Raw genomic sequence first — 13168 nt, 5'->3', positions numbered from 1 at the left:
AATGATTGTAAGTTATAACAAACCAATTGTGAACCATTTTACAAACCATATGAAATAAACCGAAATTGAAACCATTTAAAACCGTCAAACCAACACCATTTAGAAACCGTGGAAACTGAAATCGTTTACTAAACGGTCACGGGTTCAGAAAGTGAAACCGTTTAGTAAATGGTGCAGTTATGGTTTTAGTCAAATAAATGTGAACCAAACTGATCCACATCATTTAAACCGAAACTGAACCGATTAACACCCTTATGATTCACATTCCATCCAACGGTCAATAAGATGCTAGTGTAAATTTCCAATATACACCGTTGGTATGTAGATCCCTTTCTCTCTCGATTCTTATATAAATATAACAAACTAACAGTAATTGTAGTCTTTCACTAACTTAGAAAGAATTGCTCAAATTCAATTATACTATTTCTGGTTCAATTGTCCCACCACAACATTTTGCGTCCTCACATCCATGGGTTTTTGTATGAGCGAAAACTTGTATTGGTCTTGGTTACATGATCGAAATATCCCACATGGGTGAGATCCACTCTGCAGCCTGATGATCACAATGTCAAAGATACTCCTCCAAACCAAGAAAACAACAGAAATCCGGCTACTCTGTGCAGGAACTACTCAGTATTGCAAAGAGGTGTAATCACCAGATCTTCTTTCTGACCCAAAATAGGAGGATGACAACTCCAATGACAATGGCAACAGGCGCCCATTTCCGAATCAAAGCCTGCAACAGGGCCATTCAACAAACTATGAAAAATCCTGACAGATTTATAAGACATTAGTTCAAACAACGATAATGCAGTGGTATATTTTCTATGTAATAAAGACAGAAAATGGGTCTAGTAAGTCTAAAACATGAGAGAGAAATTGTTAAAAACAACAAAATCCCAATATCTTGTCTCACTACTTTTAATAGATCATTAAATCTGGTTCTTCAACTGCATTCCACAGCAAATACAGCGAGCCAATTCCAGATCAGGATTAGATAAAAATTCATAACACTGCCAGTGATTCCTATCTGAATCAGTTCTTTCTACAAATTAAACTGAGTTCCAACAAGAGACGATGTAAACTGATCTAATTTATTTGCAATTCCAGTAGTATGGGAACATAGATTACAGTCGTTAATTCAAATCGGATGCACGATGCAGTCCGTCACTCTTGGTAACCTGACAAACTTTACATGATTACATCCCTATTTGAGATGTCAGATGTTATGCAGAAGTGAAACTTAATAAAATAAAAAAATAAATAAATAAAATAAAATAAAATAAAAGGAAACAAAACACAATTTCATCTATGCAAGCATACAAGTACAAAACAGAAGTCCCCCCACCCCCACCCCCCACCACACTTAATGGCAATGAACAAGGTAAAAAAACCCATCAAATAGCAAAATCTGATGGATTTGGACTACCTCTCTACATAATATTGATTTGCTTGCTTTACCTTCTGAGTCAGACTATGTAAATGGATCTAGTAGATGGATACTTGCCTCACGGGTCTCTCTTTTTCTACTTCAGGCTTTTCCATTCTCCTTGTTTTCTCCAGTCGTATCAATAATCACACTCCCATGAATAAACACAAACCCTGGAATGTCCCATATATGACCAGTTAACTTATAACTAATGCAAAGAGATAAGCCTCAACACAAACCCCATAAAAAGTAGGAAGATAGGGGATACTTGCCCCTGATTAAAGTAGGATCAAAATAAAACTATTTCTGGGTCGCAGAACGTCTTCCAATTTAAATTTTAACAGGGGTACTCTTTATGAGAACAGTCTCATCTCAAGAATCATGATTGCAGAGTAAATCTTGATTGCCAGCTTCTCTCTCTCTCTCTCTCTATTTATATATATATATATATATATGATAGATTGATTGACACCTTTTTCACACGTAAAGCATCATTGACAAGACCTTCTATTAGCTGATAGTTAAATCATTTAGAATAAAATGAAATAAAGCAAAAGCTAGAAGAGGCTACCCTCATAGCCTCCATGATATATAAAGCATATTATCATGACCAGAAATCCAGCAATTTCAACAACAAAGGAAAATATGAATGTATAAATAGTATATCAGGCCATATCAGTAATAAGAACACAATAAAGTCCACCAAAAGGTTTTATTCAAGCAGCTTTGGAAGTTTTCACCAATATAGCAAATGGAATCGTTGAATACAGTATTAGACTTTACCTGTCGATTTAGATCTTTTGCCTTATCAGCATAGATGCGAGATTCAGATGTCAGCCGGCTCGACAATTGGCTAACCTCTACAAAGTCAAATATAGGAAAAGATCACACATATGAAGTCGAGAAAAAAAAATGAAACTATATAGCAGATAGATACAATCGCATTTCTGATTTTAAAAAATCAATCAAATCCACCAAACTTAACAAGTTTCAAGAGCAAGCAGTAAGATAGTTATTAGGTCAAAGCCTTCCTTCCATGCCTCTCCACATACTGAATGACTATTCAAGTTTCCTAAAAGGCTGACTCTATAATTTTGAGGAGTTTCAAATGGATTTCTCCAGTGATCCAGGAAAAAATGAGACAGAAGAGACCACTTAATCAAATAGAAGACAGTGGGCAAAATCAAGATAATTAATGAATACTCTGGGTAACATTGTGGTTCAATATGAAGTATTTTAGGCTAACCTAACAATCACCATTTTCTTCACACGTCAAGTAACTAATGAGATTCTTACCCCTAAGGAAGCTAGAGAGCTAGTTGCATAAAATGATTCAAACAAACAGGATAAGGGGAGAAAAAGATGGGACTTTGGTACCAGTCACAACTCATAAGGTATAGTCAGCTATAATCACTGACATAAATAGGACATACAGATGATTCTTTCCATAAATTTTGGGCATTCATCTTGACAAATACGTAACCAATATGAACTTTCGTGAATCGCTACATAAAACTTGAGCATCTTAAGACTGACAAAATCTTTTTCACATCCACTGCTAATTTAGTAAATTGTATCTTCAAGAGACATGAAATTGTAGAACCCAAACAAATAGAAATAAAACTGAACTTACGGTCCAGCTTTTCACCAACACCAAGAACTTCCTGTACATTTCGAGTCATTATTTGGTGTACTTCATAGAGTTCATCATTCAACTTTGAAAGGTTCCGCTGAGTACGCGTATCCAAGTATAATTTCTTGGTCTTCTGTATGAATGTATCTTTCAAACAGAAACAGAAGAAAATACCAAATCCAACAAAATATAAGAAGTACATGAGCAAAACAGATGGAATAAGAAGATAAATGTAAAGAGCAAATAACAAAATGTATAGACATACCAAATTTAATAAAGGCATAAGGTCTGGCAGCAGTTTCAATTTGATTCCCATTGACTCTCTCAAATTCATTCTTGAGGTCTTCTAGATATTGAAATGCAAGTTTCTTTGGATAAGAACGATCACACATTGTCAGGTAGCATACACGGCCTTCAATAATATAGCTTTTGTTATGGGTCAAGGATTTCAAAAAAGGCGAATGTGACAGGAAAAACTGAACAAAACACCATATGGATATCAAAGTTAACCCCCTTTCGGAGAAAGGAAAAGGGAAAAGTAGGCAGCAAAAAAGAGAGCAGGCAACTAAATATTCATCTACATAACTTAGGACAACCCAAGGTTTCACGAATTGGGATCAGATCAGCCGTGGTTTATCCCAATTCCGGCCGACATAGTTGTCACGGCATCTAGGTGAAACAAGGCATTGGAAAATGGCTAAACACTAGGCGACACCAACAAGGCACCCACCTAGGCGACCAAGGCACCTAGACGCCTAGGTGACACCTTGACAACTATGCCACCCAATAGGGCTCGTCCAACCCTTGTATGGAAAAACCCTAGATACCAAGAATATATACCAATTCCAATGCCGATCCAGATGGGACATACCCGGATCGCAATTCTATGTTTTGAATCCCAGGACAATTTGTTTAAAATTGATGGGCATCTTTTTTGCATATAAGTACATATAATGTGGCATGTGCAAAACACATCAATTGTCTGACCATAGCTGATGGATGAGCGGTGAGCCAGAGCATGGTCAGTAAGACAGTAACCAACAAGTCCTGTAAAGCATCATTATTTATTGCAACCGAATTCTCCAGCTACAAAGCTTGGAAAATGGCACATCCATTTAAAAAAAATATCTTGCAAAGCATGGGTGACATAGTTGTCAAGGCATCGCGTCGCCTTGGTCACCTCGTAGGTATTGCCTTGCATTTGGACCCCATCCAACGCCGTGACAACTATGATGGTTGACTCGTGACCCAAAAACACAAGTCCCCTGGTTACAGGAGCCATCCTTTGCATGTCAGAGAAAAAACATTATGCTTGAACTATTTCTGATTCATTGTGATGAACCGTGCATAATATGGAAAATGTGAGAGGAGAACAAAATTCTTATAATTGGACCAAAAATTTTCGATCAAATATTCTAATGCAACCAGTTCTATGAGAAGATTGAGAAGAATATAGGGAAAGTGAATAACAAAGATTAGTATCAGATTAATACATGTGTGAAGTGTGGTTATCAATGAAAAAGGTGTAGAGAACATCAAATAGCACATTTGAAAGGATACTGAAAAACATAAGGACCAGTTTCAAGAGACATTCTTGAAGCCTCATTCTGGCCCTTTGACAGGTTCTTGAACAAAGCCTTAGCCTGCTGCTTGTAGAATTCAGTGTCTTTTACATCACGGCCATCATCAAGTCCTTCTGCTAGTGGAAGGCCATCGGTAACACGAGCTATCATTGTTAGCTTCACCATTTTCACTGTTACAGACAAGAGCTACACAACCCACAATATGAATTAAAATGTCAGCACTAATGTGGAACAAACTGATAGCTATCCAAGTAATCCAGATCTAGATCAAACTATTCAATGTCAAACAGATACAAGGAAAATGGAGAACAAATGTTTTATCTCCAATTTCTTGCTAGCAACTCTACTAACCAGTATGAATATTTCTCTTCCAGGTCGTATCAACTTCACACTGTCATAAGCCAAGTGCCAAGGAACCTGGTATAATGCAAGATTAATATCACAAGTTTCAAATAGCTAAATCAAAACCTGAAGGGAAATTCCAAAATCCATGCATTTTTAAGTGTAACAACAATAAGCATACAGTACAGAACAGATTGTGCAATAGATCAAGAGTTTAAAAACACACACAACCATGAATATTCTTTAGTTATAAGAATGAACATCATACATCTGCTCATCAAAACCTGAAAGACATTTCGTCATCTAGATGCATTTTCATGTGTAACAACAATGTGGCAAAGAATCAGATGAAGCAAACATATCAAGAATTCAAGACAAAACTACAATCAACCAGGTGCATTTTTTAATGTGACAACAATGAACGTGAAAAGATCAAGAATTCAAGATACAACCATGGATATTATTTAGTTAGTAAAAGTAGATTAACAGTTTGACTTATTACTATATACAGGGCGATGGCTTCCTTGAAGACCTTTCAAGGAAGCCTTTCCTTTATTGTCCTTCCACATGCCATCTCTGTCAGCACTCCAATTTTGTGGTGTGCACTCCACAAGGTAAATTTCAGTCTAATCCCCCTTCTCCAAGGGAGAAAGTGGTTGAATAATTCAACCTTCGCAACTTTAGAGCAACTCCAGTTAACCGTTGAAAACAAAGGAGGAGAAAGTCTCAACATGATGGACTGTACCGTAGAGATTAGTCCTGAAACTTGATATGTGGTTAATCCAAGGAGGGTTTCCCACCCAATAGTTGATTCGACCAAATGCCTCCACAACGCTGGAATATAGGGGGACCATCAAGGAAAGGCTTAACCAAGTAAACAACATTTAATATCTAATGAGTTTTGGTCTGTCCTTAAGTTGTGCCTGGGAAAAATCTTCAATAGCTCACGACCCAACAGGCTGTAAACATACTCAGGTTACTGGTTAGCTGCAATATATTGGGTGTCTTCTCAGTCAACATGATCTAATTCAGAGTCAAAATGTGAGTTTGGAAGCAAGATGATGAAGAGATTCAAGGAGACCTTTCACTTCATGTGTCGCCTAACTCTCAAGTTTGTTACAACATCATTCTCTGTTCAGGACTTTGGAGCATTAAGGGAGTCAGAAAGGTTGATTGGGGAAACTGAGCAAAGATCCTAATGGAAAAATGAACCAGTGAGAAGCAAATAAGTTGGTTTTTTTTTTTGTTTTTTTTTTTTTAGCTTAAATGCATGGAATAGCTATATTCTATTAGGCAATGTGGTATGGCACGGTACTCCCTTTGTTCCTTAAGAATCGTCCACTTTGGGCATTTTAGGTGCTGCAACATGACAGTTCACTAATTCATTTCAAACATTCAATGCATTAATTTTGATTGATTCTCCATTTTACTCTTCCACACACTACTCCAAGAAGTTTTCCTACCCACGTTGTAAATGGGGGTTCACTAAAATCCACATCATAGATGAAAGATAAACTTGGAAATTAGATTAAGAAAAAGCGAAGTTAGAGAATTAGTTTCCATATCTTAAAATGTGTGTTTTTCAAAGTTGACTATATTTTAGGAATAGAGGTAGCATGCACTCTAGCAGTGCAGTTGGAAAGAAGAAATTATAAAGCATCCAATCAGAAATTGCGTACCCAGATTCCCGTGGAATCACAATGACCCACACAGACCAAACCGAGTAAAAGTTTTCTACAGATATGAGCTCATTATGGACCTAAGTGAAGTACACCAGAAGCTTCATCACAAGAATCCAAATGATCTATTAAATATTAAGAATCTGAATTCAATAGATCGTCCCTGTTTAGTTCCCAAGCGACAGCAGTAGCAAAAGGAACATATTTCTTCCTAAAAAACAACAACATTTTAGAAGATGACCAAACTAATTTCTACTTTTATAGAGTTATAATAAGAAACACCTACAGAACCAGAGACCCCTTCAGTCAAATCGGAACTTTTATGCAATGAATATAGGAAGAATTGGGATATCTATAGGTTTGTCAAAAGGTATAGAACATTGTCTAACCATAGAATGCAGATAAGTATCAAGTATCAAGAGGAAAGGGCCTTGACAAAAACAAGGAATCCCACTGGTTTCTTTCTGGCATGAATTGATAAAACTTCCAGCATTGTTATCTTCCATCATATATAAAGCTGAAATTCAGAGAGAGAAAGAAGAGGGGGGGGGGGGTTGTCCCATTAGGATCGCTTTCAGTACCCGATTGTGCACTCAAACCATGTCAACCATCACCGAACATTCTTGAAATAACTTTACCGGCTAAACTTGCAACGGAAAAAGGGGTCTTGATGAACCATGATGCTCATTACCAACAAAGAAACAACTCTTCACATTTTGCAATTCGAGTTTCTGCTTAAAGAGTCATCCACTCTCGAACACAATTAATACCAACAGAAGCAACCCAGTCAATTAGGGTATAAGGCTAGAAGCCCATTTAATTTCCAACATCTTTAATTTTTCTAGGGTTTAGAAAGTCCAAAACCGCGTAATCTAGAAAATCAATTAGTTCCAGTGGTGATTGAACCAATCAACTTTAGCTCTTCACCCATCCAACGAAACACCAACTGACTTCACAGAAGCAAACCCCAATCTTGATATTAAAAGACAGCTCAAGAGAGAGAGAGAGAGAGAGAGAGAGAGAGAGAGAGAGAGAAATCATAGATCTGCTCAAAAGGAGGCAGTGTTACGTAATTGGGCGTAAGCAACACAAACGTTTCTTCGCATTGAGAGAGAAAGCATACCTAGTGTCGCTGTCGGGGCTAGGGTACGGAAGCACCACCATATGGGAGGAGAGATCGCCGGAGCAAACGAAGAAAGATGAGGACAAAGCTCCAACGATTTCGTCGAGGGTGGATGGGTTTTCAAAAATTTTCTTTTTAATACATTTTTAAAAGAAAAAATTGAAGACCAGACACCACTCACCAGAGACTATTTTTGATCGATCTGATTCTGACGTGCTGTTACGCGGTGTGTGGTGATCTTTAGAATCAGAGGTCGCGGGTGTCTGGCAGATGAATCAAGCCCAAGCGTAGAAGGCCGCCCACCTAAGGGCTAAGGGTGTTAAATTTCAGCCCAAACCGGGCGGACTGACCCAAACGATTGGTCAGGTTTTGGGCTAGATTTTTCATGAAGCTGGAAAAACCGAACCAGACCGACCAAAAAGAAAACGAGCCAAACCCAATATAACCGAAACTGAAAACCAAGTTATTTCCAATACTTTTATACATGTATGATAAATTGAAAAATAAACCAGACCTAACCTGAAACCTAAGGAAGTGGAACTGGACCGGTTGAAACTAAGACATCGTTTGATAATGTTCCTAAAAATGTGTTTCTGAGTTTTTCTATGTTGAGAAATAGAAAAACAGAACTTAAAAGTGTTTCATAAATCTGTTTCGTTTCACCCATTTTTTAAAACGTATATAAAAGTTTATGACAATTTATGATACAAGAAACATGAATGACGAAACATGTTATACTTCTTTCATTGTTTTTAGAAACAAATTGAGGCCAAAATATTGGGGAAAGGCCCGGCAGAAAATCGACCAAAAGGCAGCTCGTTTATCGAACACAAAAATTCCTTAAAAGGTAGTCCTTGACGCCATTGTTGGTGTTGTAGATATCGGTGCGGACGATCCAAGAAACAAGTTTATCAAACACCAAAAAATCCGTTTCTTTTCCTAGAAAGGTGAAAAATAGTTTCTACTATTTCTAGACACGTTATCAAACAGTGCCTAAGTCTTATTGTATTAGGCCGACTTCTTTGTCCCAACCTAAATATCAACTCAACCTGACTGGAACTGAATCAGACCTATCGATTGATGCACTACACCTACGTGTTCCCTTTCAAATATAGTTCTCAACTATAGAAGAAATTAGGATGCCAATTGATCGGTTAGATGGTTAGGTCCTTTTTGGCCTGTTATTGGGCCAACCTGAAACTAATTGCTAAAGAAATTTTCGGTTTCAGTCTGTTATGGTAGTCGAGAAAAGAATTAGTGTTTTCTTTTTCTAGGCTTCCAAACATAAGACTTTATAAGACTATTTTTTGAGCATATATAACATATAATGTAAGCTTTTCCGACAGGCTTTTCCACCATGGTTTTAAAAGCACAGGATCGGTCATCCTCAAAATCGTTATGGTATCAAAATGGATCAATATCAAATTATCTGTTTCGAACAATAATATCCTTATTTTACTTTAAAGAAAGATTTGTTTAACTTTTTTACCCTTGTCTTATATTGTTCAACTGATACAGTATTGATCAGGTATTAGGATTGGACACTTACCAAATCGATACCCATTGGGTAATCTGATACCAATAGTTAAAACCATATTGCCCATTGTGTCCACTAATATTTTTTTTGATACCCAGGGTGTCCGGATCTTTGACCCGACTAGTCCCTGGGGTCACTGTGATATATCAAGTATTAGGATTGGACACTTACCAAATCGATACCCATTGGGTAATCTGATACCAATAGTTAAAACCATATTGCCCATTGTGTCCACTAATATTTTTTTTGATACCCAGGGTGTCCGGATCTTTGACCCGACTAGTCCCTAGGGTCACTATGATAACGCTTACACAAGATCGGGTCAGTCTGAGACGAAAACTCTCGTGAGGTGGCCCCAAGAAGTTAGGTGCAGTGGCGAAAGTTTGATCACGGGACCTCGCTTCCCGAGGCGAAATACTGTGTCCCCTCCAAACCAACTACGCTAACCTCATGCGATGTCCACTAATATTTGTCATCTCATAACTTTATGGAATATCCATGAGACATGTAGTTATGATTTAAGGGTTTAATAATTTTGTTTAATCGTTTCAACTAAATTGTTTCCTTATCATGCTAAAATTAATTATAGACAAACTCAAATCATAAATTGATAACATCCAACGAAGAATACAAGATCCATTTTAGTCAACCATCATTCTAAACAATTTTCTTTTCTCAAGTGTTTGACGATTTGCCTCTATGGCCATGGACACAATGAGCTAGGTCTCCTTCCTATCTAGAGATATGGGAGATGAACGAGTCCAACTCGGCACGAGAAGTCCCACCGTTGGCCACCGATTGGCGAACCGCAACCCCTAACTCTTTAGCTCTACGTCTGATGTCATCCCCTTCCTCCGACGCCATCAACCGCTTGACAGCACTCTTGATCGTAGTCCGAGTCACCAATTTTTGTCGCTGAGCCCATTCTCGAACAACAAGGCCTACTCTCAACACCTGGGTTACAAGCATTGGGTTCCTGGGCTGATCCGAGTGCATGGGCCAAGCCGCAATCGGCACACCCATGCTGATGGTCTCCATGCATGAGTTCCACCCACAGTGACTCAAGAACCCACCTGTTGATGGGTGGGCCAGGATCTCAAGCTGTGGAGCCCAGTCTCTCACTATCATTCCCAAGCCCACTCCTTGTATCCTCTCCTCGTAACCTTTGGGTAGGTGGGCCTGGGCTTTACTTACTTCCATGTCGTTCTCTTTAGCAAATATGTCTCCTCTATCAGCATCCCTGAAGACCCAGATGAAGCGTTGCCGGCTACGTTCAAGACCAACGGCGAGCTCGGCAATCTGCTCATGGGACATTGATGTCATGGTTCCGAACGACAAGTACAATACTGATCCCCTGGGCTGCATATCCAGCCACTCCAAGCACTTGTGCCGCCAACCGGAGCTTCCAAGGGTGACAGGATTTAATGGGCCAATAGCCCATTGCCTCTGGCCCAACATGTCCATGAACCTACCCTCAATTGCACGGCATGTGTTGTAGAGGTCACCCTTATTGAAGCTCATCAAATCATATTGACTACGAATGAAAGCTTGAAACTCGGTTGTGGAGCAACCCTCCAGTGAGAGATCAGAGAGCTCAATTGGGATTTCAATGGGTCTCCCGAGGGACTCCCATAAGTAGAAGACAATAGCGAAGGCTGAGACACTGTGGAAGGCGTAGGCCTCACCATTAGGGAGGGAAGAAACATCTTGGGCAGCAAAGGCCATGAGAGGATCATAGATGATTACTAGTCTTTGTGAGGTGAGGGAGAGGGAGTGGAGAAGAGAGGATATGGGCTTGCGTAGGTGCAGTGAGGCGTCAAATGCGGGTTGGAGGTGGGCTGGAAACTTGATAGATGCGTTGGGGTCAGGTGGAGGGTTGAGGAATGGTGGGAGTGGGAAGTCATGGAAGTGGAGGTTGGAGATGGAGAGAGGGTCCCAACCATGGAGACGTAGCTTGGCTTGACGGTTGTGGGTGGTGGAGCCAACGTAGTGCACTGGAATGTTGTAGGCAGCTATGAGACGGGAGAAGTGGAGGAGTTGGTTGAGGTGGCCTTGGGCTGGGAAAGGTACCATCACCACCATGACTGGTGGTCTTGGTGGCGGCGGAGGAGGAGGAGGAGAAGGTGATGAAGGTGGTAAAGGTACTTGTGCTGTTAAGCCCTTTTGATCTAAATGGAGTGGATGGTGGTGGTGATGGAGATGATGACAATGAAGGTGAAGAGGATCATGGACGTATTGTTGATGATCCATTGATATGGGAGAAGTGTATTAAGTTTTTTCTGCTCCTCTTTCTTCTTCTGGCTACTGTCAACGTAACAGCTTATTTATAAGCTTTCTGGTCTTGCAGTTGCCGTTAGACCCATGCACATCATCTATTGAAGGAGAATGAATAAGGTTCTTGTGGGATCGTGATCCACACAAATGGAATTCAGAGTTAGATTCCATTTGTGTGGATCAGGATCGTACCAGAAAAACTGATCCGCGCAGTCCAAGACTCCAAACTCTAAAGTTGCCATGAAATCACAAAAGAAGCCCTTGTGTATAGAATAATAGCATTTGGGCCAAATGAATATAATTAAGGATCAACTAATTTGGTTTGCCACGAAATAACACAATATCCCAATAAGGAAATAGGGTACTAAATGAAAATAATTAAGAATCTAGTAATTTGGTTTGCTATGGAAGAACACAAAATAAACCCTAAAATATAGATTCATAAAAAATGCTACCAAATGAAAACAATTAAGAATCTTTTTTTTTTTTGTTTGGGGGGGGGGGGGGGTGAAGCAGAATCTACTAATTTGGGTTCCCATGAAATAACACAAAATTACGTTGCCAAAAAAAAACCCAAAATATGGATTCACAACATATGACATTTTCGATCATCTTGGGATATATATCTGTAAAAACATAAAAAATCTACCAATCTTCATCCCCTATTTTGTAATTCCAATACTGATAGTAATTTGTACTACAATAGTTAATAAAGAAATGTTTAAACCACCTTCATCGTAACCACATTCTTAATAGAGGATAGAGAATACATAGATTGGGGGGGGGGATAATTCACGATCATTGATAATTAATCACATGCTACATGAGTTACACGCGAGATAACTTGAACAACAAAAAATATTGGTAAACTTGTGATTTCTGTAGTTGATAATTAGGTATTTTTCCTCCAACCAATTTTATTTAACATGATATGCTCTACCCATATGGACTTCTGAAGCCTTGTTTGATATTTCTCTGTTTAATCTTTTCTTTTCTGCCCTTTTTGGTATATTTTGTTTTGTAATAGAGAATTATAAAGACGATGATGACAATGATTGTGCTCATGTACAATGCCACAATCCATAATAAAATAAAAAACTATAATAGTCATGATTTCAGCTTTTGATGAGAATCAATAGAGTTCAATTCTTGCAACCTATTTTTGAATCGATCATGAATGGTGTTTATATATATATATATATATAGAGAGAGAGAGAGAGAGAGAGAGAGAGAGAGAGAGAGAGAGAGAGAGAGAGATTTTTTTGTTAGGGGAAAAGAAAGCTACCTAGTTTTCACAAAAAATAGAAAGAAAGCTGCCTAGTCACATGGATTTTGAACCCAAACACATGGGTATGCGAAATTACTGCCATTTAATGTTAGAGCATTCAATTGAGATGAACAATGAAACATTGTGTGGATGTAAATGAGGGTTCTCCATCTATCCAACACTTCATTTAATTTGGTGGATCCAACCTTCACATGGCTAAAACATAGATGGCCTTTCTGATAAGTATATCTATCCAAATGGTTAGGTGTTACTTATCATATCAATGAGAATAAGATAGCTA

General features: G+C 38.6%; 2 protein-coding genes across 2 annotated transcripts; both read right to left on the bottom strand.

The window, feature by feature from the left end:
- Positions 1-314: 314 nt before the first annotated feature.
- On the bottom strand, positions 315-8066 carry LOC122089397 (25.3 kDa vesicle transport protein). Its single transcript, XM_042659096.1, has 7 exons — positions 7790-8066; positions 4997-5062; positions 4623-4831; positions 3328-3488; positions 3063-3209; positions 2213-2289; positions 315-736 (listed from the first exon to the last, which is right to left on the bottom strand). The coding sequence occupies exons 3-7, from the start codon at positions 4808-4810 to the stop codon at positions 653-655; spliced, it is 657 nt and encodes a 218-aa protein (XP_042515030.1). The 5' UTR covers positions 4811-4831; positions 4997-5062; positions 7790-8066; the 3' UTR covers positions 315-652.
- A 1834-nt stretch (positions 8067-9900) lies between these two features.
- Positions 9901-11600, bottom strand: LOC122090087 (zeatin O-glucosyltransferase-like). The gene has a single exon (XM_042659926.1). The coding sequence runs from the start codon at positions 11574-11576 to the stop codon at positions 10059-10061; it is 1518 nt and encodes a 505-aa protein (XP_042515860.1). The 5' UTR covers positions 11577-11600; the 3' UTR covers positions 9901-10058.
- Positions 11601-13168: the final 1568 nt, after the last annotated feature.

The sequence above is a fragment of the Macadamia integrifolia genome, chromosome 9 (assembly GCF_013358625.1).
Source record: "Macadamia integrifolia cultivar HAES 741 chromosome 9, SCU_Mint_v3, whole genome shotgun sequence".
Lineage (NCBI taxonomy): Eukaryota > Viridiplantae > Streptophyta > Magnoliopsida > Proteales > Proteaceae > Macadamia > Macadamia integrifolia.
The sequence above is the reverse complement of the archived record's forward strand: the minus strand, read 5'-3'. Positions and strand labels throughout refer to the sequence as shown.

Coding starts and splice junctions, on each gene's coding strand:
- LOC122089397 (XM_042659096.1), bottom strand. CDS start 4,810: ATGGTGAAGCTAACAATGATAGCTCGTGTTACCGATGGCCTTCCACTA. Junction 3,489..4,622: donor ACTGGTCCTTATGTTTTTCA/GTATCCTTTCAA, acceptor CCATAACAAAAG/CTATATTATTGAAGGCCGTG. Junction 2,290..3,062: donor TGTTGGTGAAAAGCTGGACC/GTAAGTTCAGTT, acceptor TTGACTTTGTAG/AGGTTAGCCAATTGTCGAGC.
- LOC122090087 (XM_042659926.1), bottom strand. CDS start 11,576: ATGGATCATCAACAATACGTCCATGATCCTCTTCACCTTCATTGTCAT.